The sequence below is a fragment of the Labeo rohita genome, chromosome 5 (genome assembly GCF_022985175.1).
Source record: "Labeo rohita strain BAU-BD-2019 chromosome 5, IGBB_LRoh.1.0, whole genome shotgun sequence".
NCBI lineage: Eukaryota > Metazoa > Chordata > Actinopteri > Cypriniformes > Cyprinidae > Labeo > Labeo rohita.
In genome coordinates, this window is record NC_066873.1 from 2,564,863 (window position 1) to 2,590,945 (window position 26,083).

The 26,083-nt window shown below is 35.5% G+C and overlaps 1 protein-coding gene across 1 annotated transcript in view; it reads right to left on the reverse strand.

The window, feature by feature from the left end:
• Positions 1 to 21,603, reverse strand: part of LOC127165109 (disks large homolog 4) — a 177,234-nt gene extending 155,631 nt beyond the window's left edge. The window contains exon 1 of the mRNA XM_051109426.1: positions 21,100 to 21,603. Within this exon, the coding sequence (XP_050965383.1) occupies positions 21,100 to 21,129 (30 nt within the window). The 5' untranslated portion in view covers positions 21,130 to 21,603. The remainder of the gene's footprint in view (positions 1 to 21,099) is intronic.
• Positions 21,604 to 26,083: the final 4,480 nt, after the last annotated feature.

Below are 26,083 nucleotides of genomic sequence, written 5' to 3' on the forward strand. Positions count from 1 at the left end.
CACAGACAAGTACACAGAAAATACAACAATCTATCACGCCACATTAAATAGCACCAAAACGGTATTTATTGATTAAATTTCCTTATGAAATGGACAGAATTTGAAATGTGAGACTTAGTAGCCTTAATAGCCTAGCCTATTGCTATTTTTTGCGACCTGTAAAAAGTCAAAATGACAGACAATGTTAAAGTCTCGCGCAACCTGAATGGATTTGGATGGATCTTTGTGATCTCTCAATCTTTGTTTCACCCACTGCTGCTGCAGCTGTTGGTCCTAAGGAATTTTTGTGGTCGGTCACAGGCCACCTTAGGAATCAGTCTCAAGGTGGGTGGAAGGCAAAAACTGCATTATGACCAATAGGAAGTTCTGTCCTTCCTGGGCTTGGTACCAAAGGTCTTCTTCTTGCCCTCTAAGAGATGTCTGGCTGTCCTGGCATCTTTATCTGATCACGCTGGACAGTTTGCTAAAGTTAGTCCACCAAGATCCAATCAAAATGTAATAAACCTTTACATAAACTGGGCCCTGGAATGTGCTGTCCACTACAATGCTATGGTACTTAAATTTTTTTTTGGGTTAATATGTACCCATAGTTCTCATTTTAGCAAACATTTAGTTTAGTTGCGCACTAGTTTATAAAAGATCTCGCTCGTCTCAAAGGGAATCTGTCTTGCATATGAGCGACGCTGGACATGGCACAGATCAGCACAGCTGCTGACATTCCCCAACTTACATCTCTTACATGTATTATTCATCTAAACACACTATAATGAGCTAGAAAGCAAAGGGGAGAATGTACAAAGAGGGCAGAGAGAGAAGCAAGAATATGAATAAAAAAAAAACAGGACGTGTTAAAACACAACCTCTGTTCCAAACCGTAGAGAGCTGCCTACAGATGCAGCATTTACATGTTCCTGGCACAAAGATTTCTCCCAGAGATATTTTCTGCACACATCCTAAGACAGCATCACATGCATCCTTCAAAGAGAACGATATCCCAGAATGCACTGCGATAAGCTCAATAAAAAAAAAAAAAAATATATATATATATATATATATATATATATATACATATATATAATTTACCAACATGGCAGACAAAGTGAGAGAAATAATGCAAATCACTCATTATTTAAGTTATCATGCTGATTTAGGAGGCCAAAGAATGAAGAGACAATACGATTACAATGGGCAGAGGTTTAGATTAAATTAAATTAAAGGAGAATTAGATTAAAAGATTCACCTTAAACATATATATATATGAAGAGTTCAGATGCAAAAGCCTCTAAATCCATCTGACATTTTTCTTTAAAATGAGCATTTCTTTCTAGCTACTTTGTATAGGTTTCTATGTAAGTACTGGTACTTCTGATTGGGCTGAGGCTGGAATTTAGCGAGTTTGAAGTAAAAGTATTTGATGGACGTATAATGTGAGTCAGGAGCATTCACTCAGTATGATTATCTCATTTTTGACCGAGATGGCTTTTAGCTGGTTTTGCATCTGAACTCTTCATATATACACATTTCATTATAGAATTATGCATTTTAAATATCAAAAGTACTAGGCCTATAAATAGCTATAAAATGCTATGAAAGACTTTTGATTACTGACTTTGCTAAATCTGAGCTCACTGGTGAGATCTTATTTGAAAATCTCCAGTTTAAATGTGTTTTTTCTCTCTCTCTTTCCCCAAGAGGCACAAAAGATTGTTGTCCAGGAGAAATGACAAAGTCACCAATAAATTAAAATGTAAAATTCTTGTTTTTGCATTGAACATTTAAATGAATTAACGGTGTGCATCATTATTTTTGTTTTGTTTTGGCAACGCAAATGACAGTTATCTAATGATTTACTCAAATTCCTATGGACAAGTCCTGCTCTACATTTTTCTCATTTGAAAAGTTTTTTTTTTTTTTTTTTTTTTCATTTCACTCAGATATACTTCACAACATGGAAAATATATAATTCACAAAAGTTGCTGTGACTTTAGTGACCGAGAGCAAAAGAATATGATGTGCTCTCAGAAAAAAAAGGTACAAAAAGCCGTCACTGGAGCGTTACTCTTTCAAAAGGTACTAAAAAGTATACTTTAGATACTAAAATGTCCTTTTAAAGTAGTAATATGTACCTTTGAGGTACTCATTTCTAATTACTAATTTGCTTTTGTACCTTAGGATACCTCCTCAGTGACAGTTTGTACCTTTTTCTGAGAGTATGGATGGGGAACAAATAAACTCAGAGACCTCAGAGAGTACACGAGTACACAGACAAACTGACACACACACACACACACACACACATGCCACATTTGTCAATGGACAGGATCAATGTGAAAGTCTATCTCTGGGAGATACATCGCGGTTACATCACACTCATGGCTTCAGTGAGCAGTGAATCCAGTCTCTCATCTTTCTCTTCTTCTCCCTGCAGTCATTCCTTTCTCTCGTCTTTATTCTCTCTCTGCTCCTGTCTCTCAAAAACATACAAATCTCAATTTCAGGAATGCATAATACTGCGTTCTGGTCAACATACTGGTATTATCCAGTAATGTTTTTGAGGATCCAAGCAACTTGGAGTCTTCTCTTTCTTTTTGTGCTATAACTTTATCCCGGCCACCAAATGCATGCAGTTTTTTGTTTAGTCAAGTTATTGGATGGTGTACCGCTGTGATTGCTTATGTGTATACATTTTTCAAATATAAAGTCTCACTACTGTTTGTCAGTTTGTGCTACAAACTTTATATTTTGCAAATAAATTTGGCAAGTTCACAAATCATATTTTATTTTATTAACTTTTTTTTATGGAACAAACTATTAAGAAATATTTGTGTTTGTTGAGTATCATATTTGATGCGTCTTTCATGACTCATATAATATATTAAAGTGCGAATATGGAGCTAAAATTCAAGGAGGAAAAAACAATTCAGTTGTTACGCCCAAACTAAGCAAAAATATTACATTTGGTGCAGTTGCTGATATTTATATGGCCAACTTTTTATGTAAATCAATTATATCTTTATAACATGTTAGCAATAATTACAAAAAAATATCAATATCATTATCAATAATAATATTATAAATATCAATTTTAGTAAGTCGATATTTAAATGCTTATTTTTAGGATCAAAACAAAAATGCATTGCATTACATGATTTTATGACTGAGAGATGAATTATGTATTAATAATCAAGTAAACCTAAGTTGTTTATATTCAAAAAGTTTATACTGAAAAAGTGTTTATGTTGAAATATTACTAACAATGTAAAACACAGCATAAAGACACAAGCCACTTTTTATTTTACAAGACCATTTACTTTCTGAAAAGTTTTAATCATGATCATAATTTAGAGGCCTTCAAAATTTGCATATCAAATATGATACTGTAGGCAGAGGCATTATAGGGTTAAACAGTTCATTTTTAATGTCACTACTAGCATTCAAAGGGTTAGTTCACCCAAAAATGAAAATTCTGTCAATAATTACTCAGAAAGCTCTTGGATTTAATTAAAAATATCTTAACTTGTGTTCCAAAGGTGAATGAAGGTCTTACAGATTTGGAACGGCTTGGGAATGAGTAATTAATGACAGAATTTTCATTTTTGGGTGAACTAACCCTTTAAAGTTATACAAAGGCCATTAGTTCCCTACTGAAAAATAAATATACTAAAATGTATTTAAAATGCATTTATTTCGTGCTAAGAATACTACAAATATATTTACATATTATGTTCTTAATAAAAATAATTAATAATTAATTAATGCACTTTAATTGTGCGGAAGTAGTGCTGAAGTCCAACTAAAAATATATTAGAAGTATATTTGGTTGTGCTAAAGTGGAACTATTGCAAGTATACTTTAGGTTTTACTTTAAATATTTAGCATTTAAACACTGATATTATTTAAAGATCATACAATCCCCATCAAATAATATTAATATTAAGAAATGTACACTGTGCACAATAGTACTCCAAATAAAGTTTAATTACAATCTGTATATGAGAAAGTCTCAAGTGATATGTCAGTAATTATGTTAACAGACTTGAACTATACCTAGCATAAAATGAATGCATTTTAAATCTATTACTTTATTACTAGGGTTACCATACAAGTTATATAATGTCAATATCAGTGCATCCTAGTTATATTTAAAGTTCAGATGCGTCCCTCCATCCACACTGAAGTGTTGCTGTGAGTGTGTGAGACATGTGAAATGCTGGGTAGTCTGGATCTAATGGGCTGATGGCTTTTGAGAGCCTAATCATGGAGGGCGGACATCAGCATACTTGGCCCGCCAGTGAAGTCCTTTCCATTTTAAATAGGCCATCTGCCTCCTGTATGTTAGCCAAACCTGCCCTGTCACAGCCAGTCTTTAGACAAACACACACTATCACAAACACATATGCGGACACACAGGTACACACACACACTTATTTTTATCGACGTAATCACACACTGTGCCAATCTCCAGCTTCTTCTCACTCTCACAGACGTGTGAACGCTTTTAAAAAAAGGCTTGTTAATATCCATGGCGACGCTCTTCAGTCTGTCTCAGATCACTGTAAAAGTTGTGTTATCACAGTACATCACAGAACTCTTCACTGCATGCATCCTCCTCCTCATAGCCGACAGCAAACGGGTACGTCCGAAACAGAAGGCGACGTCAGTTGGTAGCTTTGTATGAAGACATACTCTTAAGAAAACTGCTTTCAGACTGGCGTCCAAATGTCACAACTAAACATCTATTAAAGGGTTTCTTAACATTTCTTACCCAGGACCTAATATGCAGTAGATACAGAGATTTTTATGGCTAGTTGTCGCACTTTTACTTTAGTGGAAGGTTTATTGGTAATGATTTACAATTAGGTTTAATTTGTTAAAGGGATAGTTCAGCCCAAAATGTAAATTTGCTGAAAATGTGCTTACCCTCAGGCCATCCAAGATCTAGATGAGTTTGTTTCTTCATCAGATTTGGAGAAATGTAGCATTGCATCACTTGCTCAGCAGTGGATCCTCTGCAGTGAATGGGTGCCGTCAAAATAAGAGTACAAACAGCTGATAAAAACATCACAATAATCCACAAGTAATCCACACCACTCCAGTCCATCAGTTAACAGTTAAACTGTGAGTTTGTAAGAAAGAAATCCATCGTTAAGATGTTTTCAACTGATGTTTTTAACATCTCCTCTGGCTAAAATACGAGTTCATAATCCATAACAATACTTTTACAGTGAAAAAGTCCAGCTCCTGTTGTCTCTCACATCAAAGTCCAACTACATATTTCTTTAAAAATGTTTTGGCTGCGTATTTCTCTCCTGATTCAGATGAAATGACTTTTTCACTGGAGAAAGCAATATATTGGATTATGGACTTTTTTTAGATATTTTAGATTAAGCAACAGTTAAAAACATCTTAAAGGAGAAGTCCACTTCCAGAACAAAAATGTACAGATCCAAGATGTTCATGTCTTTTTTTCTTCAGTCATAAAGAAATTATAGTTTTTGAGGAAAACATTTCAGGATTTTTTGCCCCGAGTTTGAACTTTCAAAATGCAGTTTAAATGCGGCTTCAAACGATCCCAAATGCGGTTGTAAACGATCCCAGCCAAAGGAAGAAGGGTCTTATCTAGCGAAATGATCGGTTATTTTCATAAAAATAATACAATTTAAATACTCTTTAATCTCAAACGCTCGTCTTGTTTTACTCTCCCTGAACTCTGTGTATTCTGACTCAAGACAGTTACGGTATGTCAAAAAACTCCAATCGTATTTTCTCCCTCAAAAATCATTTCAAAATCATCCTACATCACTGCAGAAGTACCGACCCAGTATTTGCAAAGTGAACAAGGTAAAACAGCGATATAGGGCGATTTTGAAGTTGAGGGAGAATGTGAGATGGGAGTTTTTCCACATACACTAACTGTCATGAACCGGAACAAAAACAGTCCAGGCAGAGTAAGACAAGACGAGCATTTGACATTAAAAAGTATTTGAATTGTATTATTTTTATGAAAATAACCGATCATTAGATAAGACCCTTCTTCCTCGACTGGGCTTGTTTACAACCGCATTTGTGATTGTTTGAAGCCGCATTTAAACTGCATTTTGGAAGTTCAAAATCGGGGCACCATATCAGTCCATTATATGGAGAAAAATCCTGAAATGTTTCCCTCAAAAAGCATAATTTCTTTACGGCTGAAGAAAGAAAGGCATGAACATCTTGGATGACAAGGCGGTAAGTACATTATCTGTCATTTTTTGTTCTGGAGGTGGACTTTAATGATGGATTTGTTTTTTAAAAAACACACAGCTTTTCACTTCTCAAGATGTTAAATGATGGACTGGAGTGGTGTGAATTACTTGTGGATTATTGTGATGTTTTTATCAGATGTTTGGACTTTAATTCTGATGGCACCCATTCACTGCAGAGAATCCATTAGTGAGCAAGTGATGGAGTGCTACATTTCTCCAAAATATGTTCAGATGAACCTCATATTCCTTTAATATGAATGCATAATGCACTAATATTATATATTACTCCTATGTTTTTGTATAGTTCGTAGTGCAAACACTAGTTTTGAAATTTAACCAATTAATCTGTAATAACTACAGGGCTTATTTTTCAGTAGTAGTATCAAAATTGGAAAAACACTCAGATGTAAATGTAGCATAAACACAAATGACGTCTTTCAACTGCTCTGTCAGAAAACACTTTTGTTCTCTCAGTCATCTACCAAAATGCATGACAAGATTTTGAGATAACATAGAGAAGAAACAAACTCACCAGCCTGAGGGTGACTACATTTCCAGCAAATTATCATTTTTGGGTAAACTATTCCTTTTAACACTTAAAAATGCATTCCCCTTTTCTTCCATTGTGAGCACCTCACTGTAACCTTGACTTTTAACTTATTAAAGAACATGTGGGAGTCTAAATGCATTTTTTTGTGGTATTCAACATTATGCTACATATGCTGTCGCTTCAGCTTAACTTCTATTGGAATATTACATTTAATTAGTTAATATAACTATTTCCTGCAGTAGATAAGGATTTTTGGTAACACTTTACAATAAGGTGTCATTTGTTAACTTCAGTTAATTTATTAACTAACATGAACGAACAATACATTTATTACACTGTTTATTAATATGTGTTAATGTTAGTTAATAAAAGGTTGTTCATTGCTTGTTCTTGTTAGTTCACAATGCATTAACTAATGTTAACAAATGCAACTTGTGATTTTAATAATGCATTAGTAATTAACATTAACTAAGATTAATAAATGCTGCAGAAGTATTGTTAATTCTTCATTCATGTTAACTAATGTAGTTAGCTAATGTTAACTAATGAACCTTATTGTGAAGTGTTACGGGATTTTGTTTTATCATATCACTCATTGATCCGTCAGCTGTATGCCGTATGTTATCCTGTGGCTAAGCTTATTTAAAAATGAAGACGTTGCATGACTCAGTTTAATGTTCAATGAATGCTTACACTGGCCTATCTCATTTTCAGCAGATGTATCACTCAAATAGGCAGTTAAATCTGTGAGCGTGAATCTTTCATTCAGTTTTAGGCAATTAACCCAGTTTCTTCAGTCTTGTGCAAGGAAAAGCCTGAAGTTATTATTCACTCAAAATCTTGTCTTTCTGCCTGTAGCTCTCAAATCTTGTTAATGCTTCCACATGTTCAAACTTAGCGCTTCATAATACAAACAAACCAATTAGGTTTGTTTGCAGTTTTTCTCCTCCTTCTTCATTTGTAGTATGAGTTTTGTTTCAGATGTTTCTTCAAAAATCCTTAGGAGAAATAAAGGAAAAAACTAATTTGGACTTGCAGTATGTGGAGTAGCTCAGATCATTTGGACTTGGAAGAAACCGATGAGAAATGTTTGAGCTCTTATTTGATCACTACAGCAGACATTAAAGGGGTCATCAGATGCCCATTTTCCACAACTTGATATGATTCTTTAGGGTCTTAATAAAAAAGTCTATAACAGGCTTTGGTTAAAATTTCTCAATGGTAGTGTAAATAACACCTTTTTTACTTCGCCAAAATCAGCTCTGCAAAAATCACCATGTTCTGGTTGAGGCTGCTTTAAATGTTAATGAGCTCTGCTCGCCCCGCCCCTCTCTTCTCTCTGTGGAGTGACGAGCCTGTTTACTTAATCCGCATTTAGCCGCTAAACTTGCTAACTAGCATGTTATTAGCAAAGGTGATCGCAAAGATTCATAAAAAACCCTTATACTCACTTCTGCTGTAGGTGAAGCTGGATCACGAATGATTCGCGTGAACATAGATGGATATATGTAGATCGGGAGGCGCATTCCCTTTACAAACAAACATAATCCACTGCATCTTCAGCGGCTCAGATGTCGGGAGTAAATGACGACCACTATGTTCATTATTACATCCAGCAACACAACACCTCAATCACTCAATCAGAGATATTCTTGTCTAACTTACATCCCTGCTACAGCATCAAAACAATGGAGGTCTGACTTTTACAGTTTAGTCGGGTTTAGTCGGGTCTGAGGAAAGACGCTCATGTCAATCAACTATCGAGGGAGCGGACTCTGTTGGTGTGACGCCACAAGGACAGGCATCTGAGAATGGCTCGATTTGAAAAAGGGGATATTATTTTTACAGATTAATCAAAAAACCACTGCATGGATTTTTATCATTATAGGGTAAATTTGTACATACACTGCCAACACACATTAATGTTCAAACAACATTACACAAATGTGAACTTTGCATCCAATGACCCCTTTAACATAAACTGTCTTTTAAGTCAACTACTCCTGGCAGACCTTCAGTTAGTTAAAGTTGGTATGCTTATAGTTAGCAAGTTAAATCAATAATTATACATCCAGTTTTTATTGAGGTAAATTACTGTGCTCTTGTGTAAAAGTAGTGCACTTAATTGTACTGAATGTGCACTTGTAGTGTACTTCAAATCTTACAAGTATTTTTAAGACAAATGTATTTGCAAAAAATATAATATTAAGGAAAGGCCATTTAAGTGTGCTTTACTAAAGCAAATAAACTACTTGAACATAATTTTACCTGTAGTTTGTTATTTGATTTTACATTTAAAGTATACATATTTTAATGCACTAAATTGCAATTTTATCACTACTAATGACAAATTAAGTTTTAATATAAATTAAATTATATTTTAATTTTGCCATATGTTATCCTGGAGCACAAAAACAGTTTTAAGTAGCATGGGTATATTTGTAGCAATAGCCAAAAATACATTGTATTATATATATATATATATATATATATATATATATATATATATATATATGAAGGGCTCAGATGCAAAAGCCTCTAAATCCATCTGACGTATTTCTTTAAAATTAGCATTTCTTTCTGGCTACTTTGTATAGGTTTCTATGTAAGTACTGGTACTTCTGATTGGGCTGAGGCTGGAATTTAGCAAGTTTGAAGTGAAAGTATTTGATGGATGTATACTATGTGTCAGCAGCATTCACTCAGTATCATTATCTAATTTTTGACCGAGATGACTTTTAGCTGGTTTTGCATCTGAACTCCTCATATATATATATGATTTGATTTTTCTCAATATTCTGATATTTTTTGACAATTTTTTTTTTTGCACCCTTGGATTCCAGATTTTCAAATAGTTGTATCTCAAATACTGCTCTATCCTAACAAACCATACATAAATGCCAAAAAAAAGCTTATTTATTAAGCTTTCAGATGATTTAAATAAATCTCAATTTAAAAAAATTGACCGTTTTACCGATTACTGGTTTTGTGGTCAAGGGTCACATATATGCTTGTCTTTTTAACCATATTCCGAAAACAACATAATTATCAATACATGCCTGTACCTACATTTCTGCAAACACAAAAAACATACATACAAACATTTGCTCGGTAACTCACGCAATATGGCACTGCTCTTGTGAGGTCAAGTGCACCAGTACGAATTAGGGGTAAACCGATTATCGGCGCTTATTTTTATGGTTATCGGTATCGGTCATTTTCAAAACTAATTTCCTGCTAAAATAATTTGAAAGCATTTAAAGAAACTTAATCAGAGCACTTGTTATTCTTAATTTTGACATTACTTTTCATTTTTACACCAGACATATCGGTTCAAAATATCATTTATCTGTCTACTTGATCTGTAATGATCAGTATTGGCATCGGTTCTGAAAAACACATAACGGTTGACCCCAGTACAAATCCTGTGAAATTACGGCTTGACAAGACAGCTCAAACTCTTTTTCAAAATGTGTTATAAAAAAAAAATAATAATAATAAAAATGCAGCAATATGTGCCTAAAGCAATATAATAAAAATGTGGCCACTTCACGTATTGAAAGCACACTTTTGCACCACGTACTGGATATTTCAGTTTGAAACTGCCATGAAATGTACAGTAAGATACATAATATGTTGCAGAAATGTCGCCGCAAGCATGTGCATTTAATACATGTAAAAATGTATTCAAGTCCATCTTCAGTGGGTGAAAATAGAGATGTAAAGTTCAGCTAACTGCATGTAATATACATTTAAAGTGTCTAAAAACAATACATCCAGTTTGCACTATATTCTTCAAGTATATTCTTACCATATATATTCTATATTTGAACAAGGGTCATTAGGTGTTCAACAGGACCACGCACTTGTGATCCTTTGGTCAAAAAATCTCACTCGCAGTCATTAGGATGACTGTTAATATGCCTTGTGATGAAAACCAGAATTTGGCTGTTTATACTAAAGTGTGGATGAATGAGACTGAGACGACGGTCACCAGCAGCAGCAGCATTTGTTTAACAATCTCTGTCAATACCGACAACAAAAGCTGTGAATAAATCACACCATCTTAAACTCTGCAGAAATCTCTCCCAAAACCACTTCTCACTATTTTCTAACTCTTCTAAATATGAGTCATCAAGAGGGTCAGAAATTTGAAGAGATGGAATTATTGAACTAAATATTTATCTGTGCTGAGTAAAACAAGTGTTCTGCTGTGAAAGCTTGTTTTATTCAAGCTTATGTTTTTTTTAGTTTTTTAGTTTTTTTGGTAAATGATGGTTCTGCTCAAAGTAGAATTTTAACACACCTACAACTGTATTTGTAAGTATAAATTATGAAAAAGTGTTGCAATTTCTTTTAAGGTCAGGCATTCAAGTACACATTTCACCAGCATCGAGTTCTGTCTGAAAGAACTGAAATGTGGCCTAATTTATTAAAATAATATTAGGTTAATACTGTCATCTCTGAAATGACTATGTGCTGATTTTACACCTATTGTTTAAAGGGAAAGTTCACTGAGACAAAAATTCTGTCATTGCTGAATACTGACTCACTCTTGTGTCGTTCCCAATCTGTTTGCTGTTTACGCCCATGAGATGAAGACTCCAGTCATATTAGCAGCCTACAAAACACGATTTTATTTTACATAGTGTGTGTAGCCCCTTAGGGATCATATGCTGAGATCATATGACCTGTCGAATACTACTTCGCTTTACCCCAGTAACCCCCTGTAATTGACACTTTCACTGGCGGAGTAAATGTCATGCCTGCAATGACTGAATTGCATAATTTCTACAATTAAACAATGTCTGCTACACCCACAGAGTTCAATAAATGTAGGTCATATCGGCCAACACAATGTCAACAGAACATCATCTTTAATCACCAGTCACCGAAAATCCTCTTCAACATTGCTTCGTCCGTATACTGAAATTCAAAAGTACATGCCAAGACATGTCAGTGTGGCAGGTGTTACATCAATGGCAACAAATGTCCTTGGTTCTTGAACATCTAAATACAATGTGCCACGACCGGATACGTCTGAATGGGACTTGAGAGCTGTGGCTGAGAAAAAAAGATTTCAGGCAATTTATTATATTTGGGTCTGAATAACATCACTCTAGATGAATTGTGTCACTGTAGGCTTTAGCTGTGTGGAAATCAGCAGCCTGGACATTCTTTAAAGCTTTTATTTTTGCATTACTTGGAAGAAAGTCATATGGGTTTGGAACAGCATGAGTGAAAATAGAAACAGGCAACCATGTTGGCTGAGAAAGTACTTTTTATCTTAAACTTTTAAAGCCTTCTGTATCATATTTGATAATCACATTTCTAGGGCCTCTAAATGATTAAAAAAAAGTGCTGTACACAATCTACTGCATGCCTGCTGTCATCTAATTGATGGTTTATACTTCTTTAAAAATGTTTTTTTTTTTTTTTTTTGCTGTGAAATCTGTAATAAAATGTATTTATAATTTTTGATTTATAAACATAATTTTTATTTGTAATATTTTAGATGGATATTTACTCAAGATTTAAGTATCAAATGTACTGTATGATCATTAGTCTTTTAAGAAATGTTTATTTTGTTCATCTCTCAATCATCACTGTATTGCCTGCATTGTTTTCCCCCTACAATAAAAAACAGAGTTTTGACCATAAAGCTAAGCATTTGCATATCACCTTATGATATTACTGGGTGACACTTACAAAGATCCCACTGATTTACATCACAAGTTATCAGAATTTAATCATATTTTTTAGCGTATAAATAACAATATTGCACCAAATTGCATATTTTTGCTTAGTTTGGGTCTCTGAATAAAACTGAGCTGCTCCATATTCTCACTATATCATACTATAAGCATTAAAGCCTGATATATCAAATTTGATACTCAACAAAAGCATATAAGTAAAGCTTTTTTTTAAAGATGTTTTTATGGTAACACTATACGGTTTCTTAACTAGTTGCTTATTAGCACGCATATTACTAGAATATTAGCCATTTATTAGTACTAATTAAGCACATATTAATGCCTCCTTCTACATTACCTTATTCTACATCCCTAATCCTACCCAATACCTAGACTTAACAACTACCTTACTAACTATTAATAAGCAGCAAATTAGATTTATTGAGGGAAAAGTCCAAAGTCATAGTTAATAGTAAAGAAGTGTTCCCTATTCTAAAGTGTTACCGTTATAAAATTATAAAAAAGCATTACAGATTTCACAGCAAAAAAGACATGTGAACCATGACCCGATATTTTTAATGATGTTTGGTAACAAAGTTCGGGAGGAGCACAATCAGATAATCAACTAATTCGGCACAGGTGCAACTCGTCTAGCTAATCATCCAAACTAGTGCAAGTCATATATATGCACACAGCCGACTTACCTCCGTCATTCGACTGTTTTTCGGCATCCCCCCTCCACCCCAACTCCTCACTCTTAATCTATCCTCATCCTATTCTTGGGATGGGGGGAGTTCTCTGGGTTTGGGCCATATTCTGGGCTCGGAGCCCTCCCCCAGGACAGCACGCCAAAATATGCTTACAGTTTACTCAACCAGATTAGATGTAATGGTGAATTCGTGAAATTATACTAAAAGACCTTGTGGTAACACTTTAGTATAGGGAACAATTATCACTATTAACTAGTTACTTATTAGCATGCCTATTATTAACTCATTGGCTGTTTATTAGTACTTATAAATCACCTATTCTGCATGACCATATTCTACATCCCTAATCTTGCCCAGTACCTGAATTTAACAACTACCTTACTAACTATTAATAAGCAGCAAATTAGAAGTTTATTGACTACTTCAAAAGCCGTAGTTAATGGTTTGTTAACAGGAAGAACTGGACCTTAAAATAATGTATAACCTAACTTTTATGTCATTTATAATATTTTAGATGAATATTTACTTGACTCTATCTGGCCTTTTTTTTCTTCTTTTTTTACAAATCTCTCAATCATCACTGTATTGCCCTGCTATTGTCTATTGCCCCCACAATAAAAGCTACAGAGCTTTGTCCATACAGCTAAACATTTGCAACTGATATTTACATGCATTTTATGTAAGCAGACTCTTATAAAGATCTCACTGATTTACATTACAAGCTATCTGAATTTCATCTTATTTTTAGCATATAAATAACATCTGCACCAAATTGCATATTTTTGCTCAGTCTGAGTTTCAGAATAGAACTGAGCTGTTTTCTTTTCCTCAAAGAATTTGAGCTCCATATTCTCACTATATCATACTATAGGAGTCATAAAAGCCTGATGTATCAATTTGATACTCAACAAAAGCATAAGCAAATTTTATTTATTTATTTTTATTTTATTTTTTTCAAGAAAATAATATTTTTTTCAGACTATTAAGTCAGGCTTTACAAGGTTAAAAACCTTCTAGTACTGCCTTCTAGTGCTCATAAAAGTGACCTCAAATGAATAAAGCTTGTAGCTCCACAGATTTGGTCCTGCAGTGCAGAGAGTGTCTATACCCGGTGTGAATCCTGACGAAACACTCGCTCTTTTAAACCCCAACCTGAACTTGAGCCACAACAAGAACCATCTCACTGTAGGATCAAGACATTTCTGGCCAGACGATAGGGCTGGGCGATATGGGCAAAAAAATTATACCAGTAATTTTTTTCATATTAGTCGATATCGATAATTATCACGATAAATGTCAAAGCTTTATTTAAGTTTAAAGTCAGATTTTTGTTCTAAAGTGAAAGTTGTAGATACCAGACCCTTAATTTTCCTTAACAAAATAAATATCTAAATAGAAAAATTTATTTCTGCATGTTCTAATAAGTTATATTGTTTCAAATCAAGAAACAGGTTTGGGTTGTCTGATAATAATAATAATAATAATAATAATATCTTTTTTTTTTGTCTCTTAGAAATGCACATTTGATAGTAGCTTGAGGATGCAGAGGCAAATTTTTGTTCATTATCAATCAGTAACATCTGTAAAAATTGAAGCAAGCTCAGTTTTTTATGGTTAAATTTATTCTGACCCAGTTTTTTTTTTTTTTTTTTTTTTAAGCATTGGTCTCCCATAGTAGCAAGCATACATTTTAAATCACGATAAACACAGTTAAAACCACACATAATGGTACCTCAATATGGCCTATTTGTATGAAAAACATTCAGTATAAATGCACATATGCTATAGCTTAATCACAAATACATACATACTATAATTATATACCATTACTCCTGTAATAAAATTCCATGTGAACATCCCACATTGCTGCCACAATACCATGGTGCAGTGAGTGTTACTACAGTAAATCCATGGTAAATGATGGCGATGTGTAGATTGAAAAGCCTTCTGACTGCCTCGTTGCACACAGCTTTAAACTAGTTTGAATCACAGAGTCATTTGTGTTCATCACTGAATTCAAGTGTTTCACACTGGATCTCACACTGTTTAGTGTTCGTGTGACAGAGCGTTCACATATCGCCTCTTTTGCACGCTCAGGTTCGTTATTTCAAATGTAGGCGCGCGGCAGCTGCGCTCAAAACAGAAGCGACGCCGTTGAGATAATAAATGCATCTTTTCTAGCGAGAATGCGCAGCGCGGCAGTTTGAACTTTGGTTCCAGCTGAGAAACGGTCCTTTGTGGTGCGATTCAAATGAATCGCGCTGTTTCGTTCCGCTTTTGGCACATTAAAATTATATTGAACATTTATCGAACTCTTCATATCGTTTTATCAAGGAAAACTATATATCGTGATAATTAACGCCCAGCCCTACCAGACAATTACAGTAATTAAGCTTTTGGAATTCTGCATACGTGTGCTTGGTTCATGTACGTGTACATGTATTTATTCAGTCAAGCCTCATTCTAAACAGCTGGTTGAAGCCTGTTCAGAAAGTGTAAATTATTAACCTGCTGCACTGACAAAATTATAACATGCTTGCAACAAAGACTTCAAGTTCCTGTAGCTGTTAGAGCATGACGCTCACAACGCCAAGGTCATACATTTGGTTCGTAAGAAATGCATAAACTGGTAAAACATGTCTTGAATGCACTGAAAGTTGCTTTTAAAGCATCTTTCAGAAGAATAAATGTGAATATAATATTGTGTTGCAACAAAAAGCTCCAATGCAGAGAAAGACATTTATTGGTCAATACGAGAGAGATTCATCCACTGTCACAATCTGTGGAGCCAGATTTGGCTCAATCTCAGTCACCACAGGGACAGATCCAGTTTCAGTCCAACTGAAGAGGCTTTCAAAGGGTAAACCTCCACTTCTGTGAACACACACACACACGGCCCGTCTTCAGACACACTAACAAACTAAAGCACGAGGAGAAATTGCACACTGGCACATGCAGTTTATCAGCTCTCACGTACGCACCTCTACACATACACAGAAAGCGTCTCTATCGTTCTCTCCGCTCATCTCTCCTACCCACTTCATATTGTCTGCTTCTGTCAACTGACGAGCAGGCGCCTGCTTCTGTTGCCAAGGGAACAGGCTTAAATCAAATGAAGCCAACAGGAACTGAGTGACATTCACATGCATCTGTGGCCACAGATGAGCTAACACACACGCACACATTTATACACAAACAAAAACTGATTCTAACACAACAAAATAGGACACATGCTGAGGAAACATAACACACACACAGATGTACGCTGGCATGATGCGCAATTCAACCACAATACAACTCAACCAAACAGGAACATAATGTACAACAAACTTTATCGATCGAAAAATGGGGTTGCGAAAAGACATTAAACTGCTGAATAAGGATGGGACACACTGAAGGACACAAGGATGAGATTCAAAAGCTAAAAAGTGATAGCATTGGGTTTTTGCACTATAACACGGTAATTCTGAGGAATTCTTTGGAGTAAGTGAGTACTATGTAAATGCCATGATATATGACTATGGTGATTACTCAGCAGCATCTGTTGTGGAAAAGAAGTAGACTTTAGCATACTAAATACTTAAAAAGAGATCTTGTTACTTAAATAGTATACTTTTTTAGAATATACTTGAGCGTAAATTAAATATATTGTTTTCAAACACTTGACTGCATGTTATTTACATATATTTGGACTTCTGAACAACTCAGAACGTAAGTACATCTTTATTTTTTTAATTTCATTTTTTTTTTTTTTTGTGGGTAAAGTCTACTGACAAATACACTGAAAAGCATTTATGATAAACTAAAATATACAATATAATATATGTCATTATTACACATTACAGTTAAAGTATAATCATAAACTTTACATGTGTATTTAGTATGTTAGTCAAATCATTAAAATAAATGTACTTCTTTAAAGCATGACAAAATAATAATTTAAAATGTACTTTGAAAAAATTGTAGTAATAAAAATAGACCTATAGGTGAACAATAGCCTTCAAAATTACTTGAAATACATATATAATAGCAATGAGGCAGTAATAATTAGTTCAAATGAAGTATCAAAAGCTAGTAAACAATAGAGCTAATGAACATAATGCAACAAATCCCTGCTGAGGGCGCAAACAGCCTAATGATTGTTTTTACACTTTGCTGCACAATTTAATCCTTATTTAATATTGACTAAACAACATTTCTGAGACTGAGATTCTGAGAGTCACGTACGCAACCTACACGTGTGTAAATAGTTCAAGTGCATATATTAAACCTGCATTGTAAATATTTATTTTAATTGAATTGCAGCGTTTGGGAAAATAAAAAAAAATTGTATTATGCTTCTTTATGACTTTTAAATGGGTTTAATATGGGTTTAATCATGCAGCCTTCGAAAACGGTCTAAGGGGCCATTCACACAGAACGCGTTTTTTCCATTCCAATGTACTACTTTTCCATTGATTTTCTGTGTAAACGCACACTTGACCAGGGGTCACCACACTCGGTCCTACAGAGTTTTGCGCCAACCTTAATTAAACACACCTGAACCAGCTAATCAAGGTCTTAATGGATATACTTGAAACCTCCAGGCAACAGTGTTGAGGCAAGTTGAGGCTAAACTCTGCAGGACACCGGTCCTCCAGGATCAAGTTTGGTGACCCCTGCGCTTGACGGACGTGCATGGCTATTTCGCTCACATCTCGCGTCTTTTGCAGAGCCTCGTACATGGGTGCCGCATTTTTAAGACGCTGTGTCAAGTTAAAAGAAACAAAGCAAAGTGAACCAAAGCAGTGGACCAATCAGAAGAACTCTGAGGCAGGGCAAGCGTTGTGAGCTTCTGTTTACAGTAGCAAGTTGGCATGACTTGTTCTTTAATAAATTCAGATCTATCAGTTCTGATGTTTGCCTATTTCTATTATTTCCGTTATTGTCGTTATTGCATCACATTTTAAAAGCGTGTCTTGAGACCCTCACGTTCTATGCTGTGCGTTTTTTAAAACCATTCCTGAGCGCTGTGTCTCGCTTTGTTACACGCAAGGACGCTTTCTGTGTGTTGAGTTGTGTTGAGAAACATGGTCATGAAAGTTTACTTTTTTTAAGTGCCCTTAAGTGGCCTTTTATTTCATTAATATTGTACTAACTGCAGGTTTAAATATACTTTTGGGATTTGAAATACACTAAAGTGCGCATTCAATACAATTAAGCACACTTTTTTCACAAGGGATAGTAAAATGTTTATTGATTATTTTATCTTAGCAGTGTGCTAGCCTAATAAAAATACAGAATTTAAGGTTGTTCAAATTAATTTGGAGCATGCAAAATTTCTTTGGTCACACTTTGCAAAATATTTTTTAAAAACATAAATTTAACATAGCAAATATAAATAACAATTAATTCCAAAATATCCAATCTACTCCACTTTTCTGCAACGCTGCAAACCTACAGCTTTAAAGTCGGTGTTCCTTCACTGCAGCAAAGAAGTCACACCGTAACATATTGATCATGTATTGGTCACACGTCTACATGTGATTAGAGTTTTACAAACTTGAAATTTGGAACACAGCGAAATGCAAAATTTCTTCATTTCCGGTCTCCTGCATTCTCATGTGTGGAAATGGAAGTGAATGTAACTAAAATTGTAGAGTTACCCTTAATTAAGAAAAACAAAGAATTAGTGATAAATAACACTAGGTTAAGTTGTAAATTTTAAAGAATTTGCTCCCCTATAAGAAAGAAAATGTTAGTAATTAAGAAAGCTTCGAGAGGGAATAATCAGCATTAGCAGCCAGTGCACTTATTAGGTGCAAAGTGCTTTAAATTAGCCGTGTGTCTGTACAAATGAATTAACTGTAAGCCATAATAAATAAGCAAATGTATTCTGTGATTCATAAAGAATAATGCTAATTGAAATGTAGATGTTGGTTATGAAACATTCATTTAAGTATTAGATGTCTGAAAGGCTATAGTTGAGGGAAGAATATCATTTTAGTGCTATTGTGAGGCTACTATGCAACTTTCTTTCTACAGCAATCTCAAGTCTCATTGTGTTTTCTGAAACTCTGCTCAGATTTGCAAAGAAACACCTGCTAGTCAGAGATTTATAAACTCGAAGCTCAAAGCTGTGCTTTCCACATTCATTTTATAGCTCACAAAAGCGGTGTCAATTGACCCTTTTGGCTCGATCTGTACTTCTCTTGAGGAATTCCAGCATCTGAGAATAATTTGATCCTTAAATGAAACATAACATAAGCCTCACAGAAAGAGCAACACAATTGGGATCCTCGCTAAAAAACACAGTATGGTCTTTAATAACCGTACATCCAAAGACCAGTGCACCATTTCCATCTCAGCCCACACAAAAGCAGGCACTGCGCTAATTTCTCTCTCTTTAACTCTCTCTCTCTCTCTTTGTACCTTCCTGACTCTCACTCATGCACTGGGCGCAGTAGGTCTTTTGGGAGTGAGGTCATGGTAGTGTTTAGGAGGAGCATGCAAGGTGGGAGTCAATCTGAAGACAACGAGAGAGAGAAAGAGAGAAAGAAAAGTAATGGAACAGACACCAGCACAGGAGAGAAAGCACCAGCCAACGTTACATAAACCATTCGGAGTGCTCTGCCAGCAACACGACATGGGCAAAGAGGCACATGCCGTCAGGAGCAGTGGGATGTGTCTCACCTCCACACACACACACACACACACACACACACTGCAGTTTGATGACAAATCACATGTAAGCATTTATTAATGAAAGCTTTCGCTTGTAGCCGACCTCTCGCTCTCTGGCTCCCACACACACATACGTCCATCCCTCTATAATTTAACGGATCGCTCTCACTTTTTTCTCTCATTTCCTTTTCATTTCTTTGAGCCTTTGTAAGCCCCCTACTTCCTCCTCCTCCTCCTCCTCCTCCTCCTCCACACGAACGGCATCACACGTCTGTGAAGCACCACAGCAGGGTCAGAACTGAACTAAAATGCAGTGAAACTGACACAAGTGATATTTAAAACGTCAAAAAAATATATATATTTTGTAATATTCTATCAAGCCTGTCTAGTTATTAAATGAGAAGCAATGCAGGCTCTGTAGTGCCCTGTAGCTGTCAAACTGTTTCTGAGGAACTCTTGTGAATCTGCGGTTAAAAAGAAGCGTAGGCCTGTTTAACAAGCAGAAAGCACTTTTGCAGCTACTTTGTATTTGAAGCGTCAGAAGTGTTCAGATTGAGGACTGGTCGACTCACCTGAACCATTCGACAAAAATAATGTGAGATTGTACACGGTTAGACAGTAAACATTCTAATAAAAATAAACAGCAGCCAGGGGTCAGATATTTCCCCACACAAATATAAAAAAGTTCATTTCTGTCACTGCACCACAGTATGCCTGAGTGTGAGCTGCAAAACACAAAACGCGTTCTTGCGTTCCGCTGCGCTATTGTTTAATTGTTGTACACATGTACACACACGCTTAGATGGAGCTCTTTGACAGTTTAGTAGTGGCGTCTCGCTGTTTTTTTTCAGCGAGGTGAGTAAAAAGAAGTTAAACTTCTAAAAACGCGAGCGTTCTGCTGCCTTGCGCTGCGCTGCGTCCAGCTTTCTTGGAACGCCAGAACGCGTCCTGTGCGTAAAGATTCCAAAACGCAAGAAGGGATTTCAAACGCACGCTTCTATTATCAAACAGCCTGGATTCCGTTTCAATGCGAGCTCGGCTAAGAGGGAAAGTGAGACAGAAGAACAAAGAAGTGCTAAACCCATGAATGTCGCTCTGAAGAGGCTCGGAACAGAACGCTCCCTTCACAGCACACCAGCAGTAGAAGCAGCAGCCCGACGGAGAGCGATAAACTTTCCCCCCTTCGCGCCCACACCACACATTCGCGCTTCTGCTCGTGACGGGGTGAATTGGCTTACCTTTGTGGTCACTATGCAGAGGCAGTCCATGGCAGAGAGAAGACAGGTGGAGATGTATCCAAACCCCCGTTCCCCCCTCTCCCCTCTCTCCCTCCAGCTTCTCTCCTTCTCTCTTTCTCTCTCTCAGCGCCCGCCGTTCGCCCCTCTTTTCTTCAGTGTATCTCTTTTGACTGACTTAAGCATTGAGGAAAATAGAGTATGGAGGGAGGGAGGGAGGGGGGAACGTAAAGAGGAAGGGGGAGGGACGGTGAGAGAGATAGAATAAGAGAGGTCTGCCTTCAGGATTTGGCAAACGAGGAAAGGACGAGGAGAGGGACGCGCTCCTATCGATGAGGGGAGATACAAAAAAAGACGAAACGGAGAGATGGAGGAGAGGATACGAGCAAATGAAAGGAGATGGGCAGGGGAGGATGAGTGCAGAGACGAGAGGTGACGAAGAGGGGGAGAAAAGAAAGAGGGAACGGACTGAAGCGGCACAAGATGTAGAGAGAGAGCGCGAGCGGGCGCGCGCGCACGGGGGGAGGGAGGGGACGTAAAAAAATGGAAGGGGAGGCGAAGATGCGCGTGTAGTTAAAGACCGAAATTACACTCGAGAAAAGCGCCGGATGCAGAGGGATACGCGAAAACGGGAGTGCAAGCAAAGAAAAGAGGACTGAGGGATGACGAGGGTACTCTGGTTGTCATGGCTTTCGGTAGCCGTTGCCTTGGCAACGCTGCAGAGTTGTTTCTGTGTAAATAGCCGGGCCGCGGCTTTATAGAGCGCAGTGGACTCGGTGAGCTGACAGGCCGCGTTCCCATGCGCGCCGCGCTCTACACTGCGTACTTGAAAGGTAGCAAGTGTAGTGTACTGTGAATTTGCATCGGCAGCATAACTCTGCAGAGTACACTGTGTGGGAAAATGTATCCTACAATTTTTACAATATTTTTTTTATTATTATTATTATACTTAACTAAAACTAAACAACAAAAATGTTGTTACTTGAAATAAACAGGAACTATAAATTAATACGAATGATAAAAATGCTACAAATTAGCTATATTTATGTCAAAAACGAGGTATCGAATTAAATTTACAAAAGGGATTTTTTATATTGTATTAAGTGTCTATTTTAATGTTTCGAACAACCTTCGATGAAAATAAAATGTAAAAATGACACAACATATTTATTCTGACCTGTAGCTACTTATTTAAATATATAATGTTATAAGAGATCATACCAAATTTTATTATATTTTAAATAATTCAATTATTAACCTTTGGTAACACTTTACAATAGGGGTGCACAAATATGCATTAATTCATGCTTAACTAATCATAAGTTAATATATAACTCATGAAGAACTAAACCATTTATTAATAATTACTGCAACAGCAACAAATAAACATTCTATATCATTCATAGATTAAGTAAATTGTAGTTAAATGTGTCATAATGTATTAATTCCCTAATAACATATTATATTATCTAATAGTGTAAATTTGTGTGCTAATGACCACAATGGGTTGAAGCCATGCATTTCAACTTCCAGTTGTCTGCTTTAATTAATCATTAACTAATGATTTGCAAAGATACATGTTGAGGCACATGACTAACTAATTCTATATTCATAACCACAATGACATATTACTTAACAATTAGGTAATAGTTCTGTGCCTCAACAAGTAAAGTCATAACATAATGATACCTTTGAAAATCATTAACTAATGATTAATTAAAGCAGACAACTGGAAGTTGAAGTACATAGCTTTGACCCATTGTGGTCATTAACACATGAATGTACACTATTAGATAATATATGTTATTAGGGAATTAATACATTATGACACATAATAACAATTTATCCATTACTTAATCTATGAATCATATAGAATGTTCATTAGTTGCTGATGAAGTAATTATTAATAAATGCTTTAGTGAATTATACATTAACTTGTGATTATCTGTGCAATACTTAAGCTTGAATTAATGCATGTTTGTGCACACACATTGTAAAATATTATCAAACTTTCTGCTGGCAAATGGGTAAAACATAGTGGTTTGAAGGGTAATGACAAAGATTGGTAAAGAGTCTTTCAATATGTAATTTAACTAGAAAAACAAATACATTTTGCAAGATTTACCAAAAATAAGCTTTATGCATTTTTTTATTACTATATTACTATGTCAAAATAAAACACTAAAGCTAAGTCTAAATCTTGTGTTTAAATGTAAATGTTAAATCTACATGTTAAATACACAAATAAATCTGAATGTTATATTTAAATGCTAAATCTTAATTTAAATGTTAATTTTAAATGTTAAATACAAATCCTAAATATAAATGTGAATCCTATATGTGGGATTTTTTTGTTGTATTATTACACTGAATGCCTTTTTTCTGTAAATCATGGCAAAAATATATGATAGTCTTTTTTTTTTTTTTTACTCAGAAACAATAAATTAAACCAGACACATTCTAATGTATAGAAAAGCTGTATTAAACTTGAATTGTTTTGATGCCTGAAAATCATCATTGATAGATAGATAGATAGAAAAAAGAAAAGAAAAGAAAAGTACAGCATTTGCAGCTCATCAGCGCCCCCTGCTGTTCAGTGTCTCTGGGTGAAAGGCCATGACTGAATGCCATTTGCTGAATTAAACATGTAAGGTAATGTGGCAGTTCATGTGACAAAATATTTACAGCATTATAATTAAAAAAAAAAAAAATCAAAAGTAGGTTGAATGCAGTACTGTACAGCAGTGTTGGGGGTAACGCATTATAAGTAACATAAGTTATGTAATCAGATTACTTTTTCAAATAACTAGTAAAGTAACACATGACTTTTTCTTTTACAAGAAAATATCTGAGTCATTTTTTCAAATAAGTAACACCAGTTACTTTGTTTTCCCATTTACTGACTGACAGCTCTCCTGCCCCAGTGCTGAGAGAAACTGTACAGAGACATTACAGAGAGCCATTGTATGCATTATGTAAACATGATGTTACTGGATTTCTAGACTAAATGTGAATATGCATTATTTCATCCAAAAATAAATAAATTAAAAAAATTCTCAAAACTTATAAAAACAGAAATGCAAACCTGCAATAATTAAATGTTAAATAACACAAATAGCCTTTATGTATAGAATCCAATTTTATGAACTAGTGTCTTTGCTGCAGACCTTCAAAGACCTTCAGTTCATCCATTCTAATAAGCAAAACTTACTTTCGATTAACTAACATTTGTGCTTCTTTTTTCATTGCTGAAGAGTGTTGAACTTTCTTTTCCTGCATTCTACTGTACAGATGTGAATTTATTTTTCCTTCAGCCTGAGGCTTATTCATTTCACTTTTTGGTGTGAAAGGGCTTTTACATTTGCCAAAATATAACTTTTTATAATAAAAACAAGCAAGCAAGCCCTGCCCAGATTTAAAAAGTAACGGAAAAGTAACATAATGCATTACTTTCCATAAAAGTAACTAATGTAATTAGTTACTTTTTTAGGGGGTAACGCTGTATTGTAATGCATTACTTTTAAAAGTAACTTTCCCCAACACTGCTGTACAGTAATCCACTTGGTGATTTGCTTGTATAGTGTACAGTTTATAAAGAAGCATGTCTTTAAGGTATATGATTAAAATTGCTTGCTTACTATACGTGCTGTATACTGCAGAGGTAGTATGACTAATATGCTATTCCTGAAAAAGCCTGATGACAGCAATGAGGCATTGCATTCATTTTATTTCCTCTTTGAAATAAAAGACGAGAAAACAGAAAGAGAGGCAGTGAGAGAGAAAATGAGGGTGAGAGTTTGAAAAGGAGAGAAGATGGGGCTATTTTTAGTGACGCTGTCATCTTATTTGCTTCTTTTTATGCCTTTGTGTTAACACTTCAGTCTTATATGTCCATATCCACCCAGTGCTAAACGGCAAGAGGAGAATGAGACAGATTAAAAGCCATTTTAGCAAATGTTGTGCACAATTATTTTTATTATTATTTTTTTAATTATCGCTTTGCCTTTAAGACAGTGGACTGTACCATTAAAGTCAGAGAAGGGGTATGTCAGAGCTTCAAAGCCTTTCAATCAGCATCCTCACCCAGTCAACAGTCAATGGTTGTGCAATAAAGCGTTGCTGTGGTGCATACAAAAACACTTCATAAATCGAATTATTTTATTCAAACAGTGCTTCACTGCCAATGGAAGAGTGTTTTAACTGAATGCAATCTCAAACCATCTCCATATTCCATGCCACTTGATTTACTGAAGTACAATAGTGTGCTGTGTGGAGCTGCTGTGACTTTCATGTCAGGAGTGTGCTAGGAGAGAGAGAGAGAGCGAGAGAGAGAGTGAAAGAGAGTATGCATGCTTTCATTGGGTGTCATTAAAACAGAAAGATAAAAATGAATACAGAGGAATGCTTTTATTGGTTTGGTTAAAATCTGCCTTTAAATGGCTTGACCATACATCTTCACTCCTACATCACTGTTACATAAGTACATGTGTGTGTGTGCCTGTTGCAGTGTGTGCGTCAATGTGCACATACTCATTTGCTTTATTGTGCATTTATGCACTGATGTGTGGTTGTAATTGTATATGCAGTGGTGTGAGACAGTGTTTGTAGAGTGGAGTAGTGATGTTTAGTCTCAGCTGGGTAATACATGAAATTTTATATAAAGTGTTGCCCGTGGCAACACTACTGAGCTTGTCATCAAAAAATGACAAGCACATACATACATGCTCAAACACGTGTTGGGTAGGCTGGGAGCATTAATATTTAACACACACATATCTGCAGTCAGAAATGTGTGTTCACACATTGCCGTGCTGTGGACAGACAGCAGCTAATCTACATACATTCATTGAAAATCATTCTTACATTTGATACATTCACACACTCATACACTCGTCTGCGAGGAATATGTTTAAACTGGTTTCATGTGCAGTTTAAATTGTAGACTTAAATGATACAAATGGGAAGATAAACTAATTTCCCTATTTTT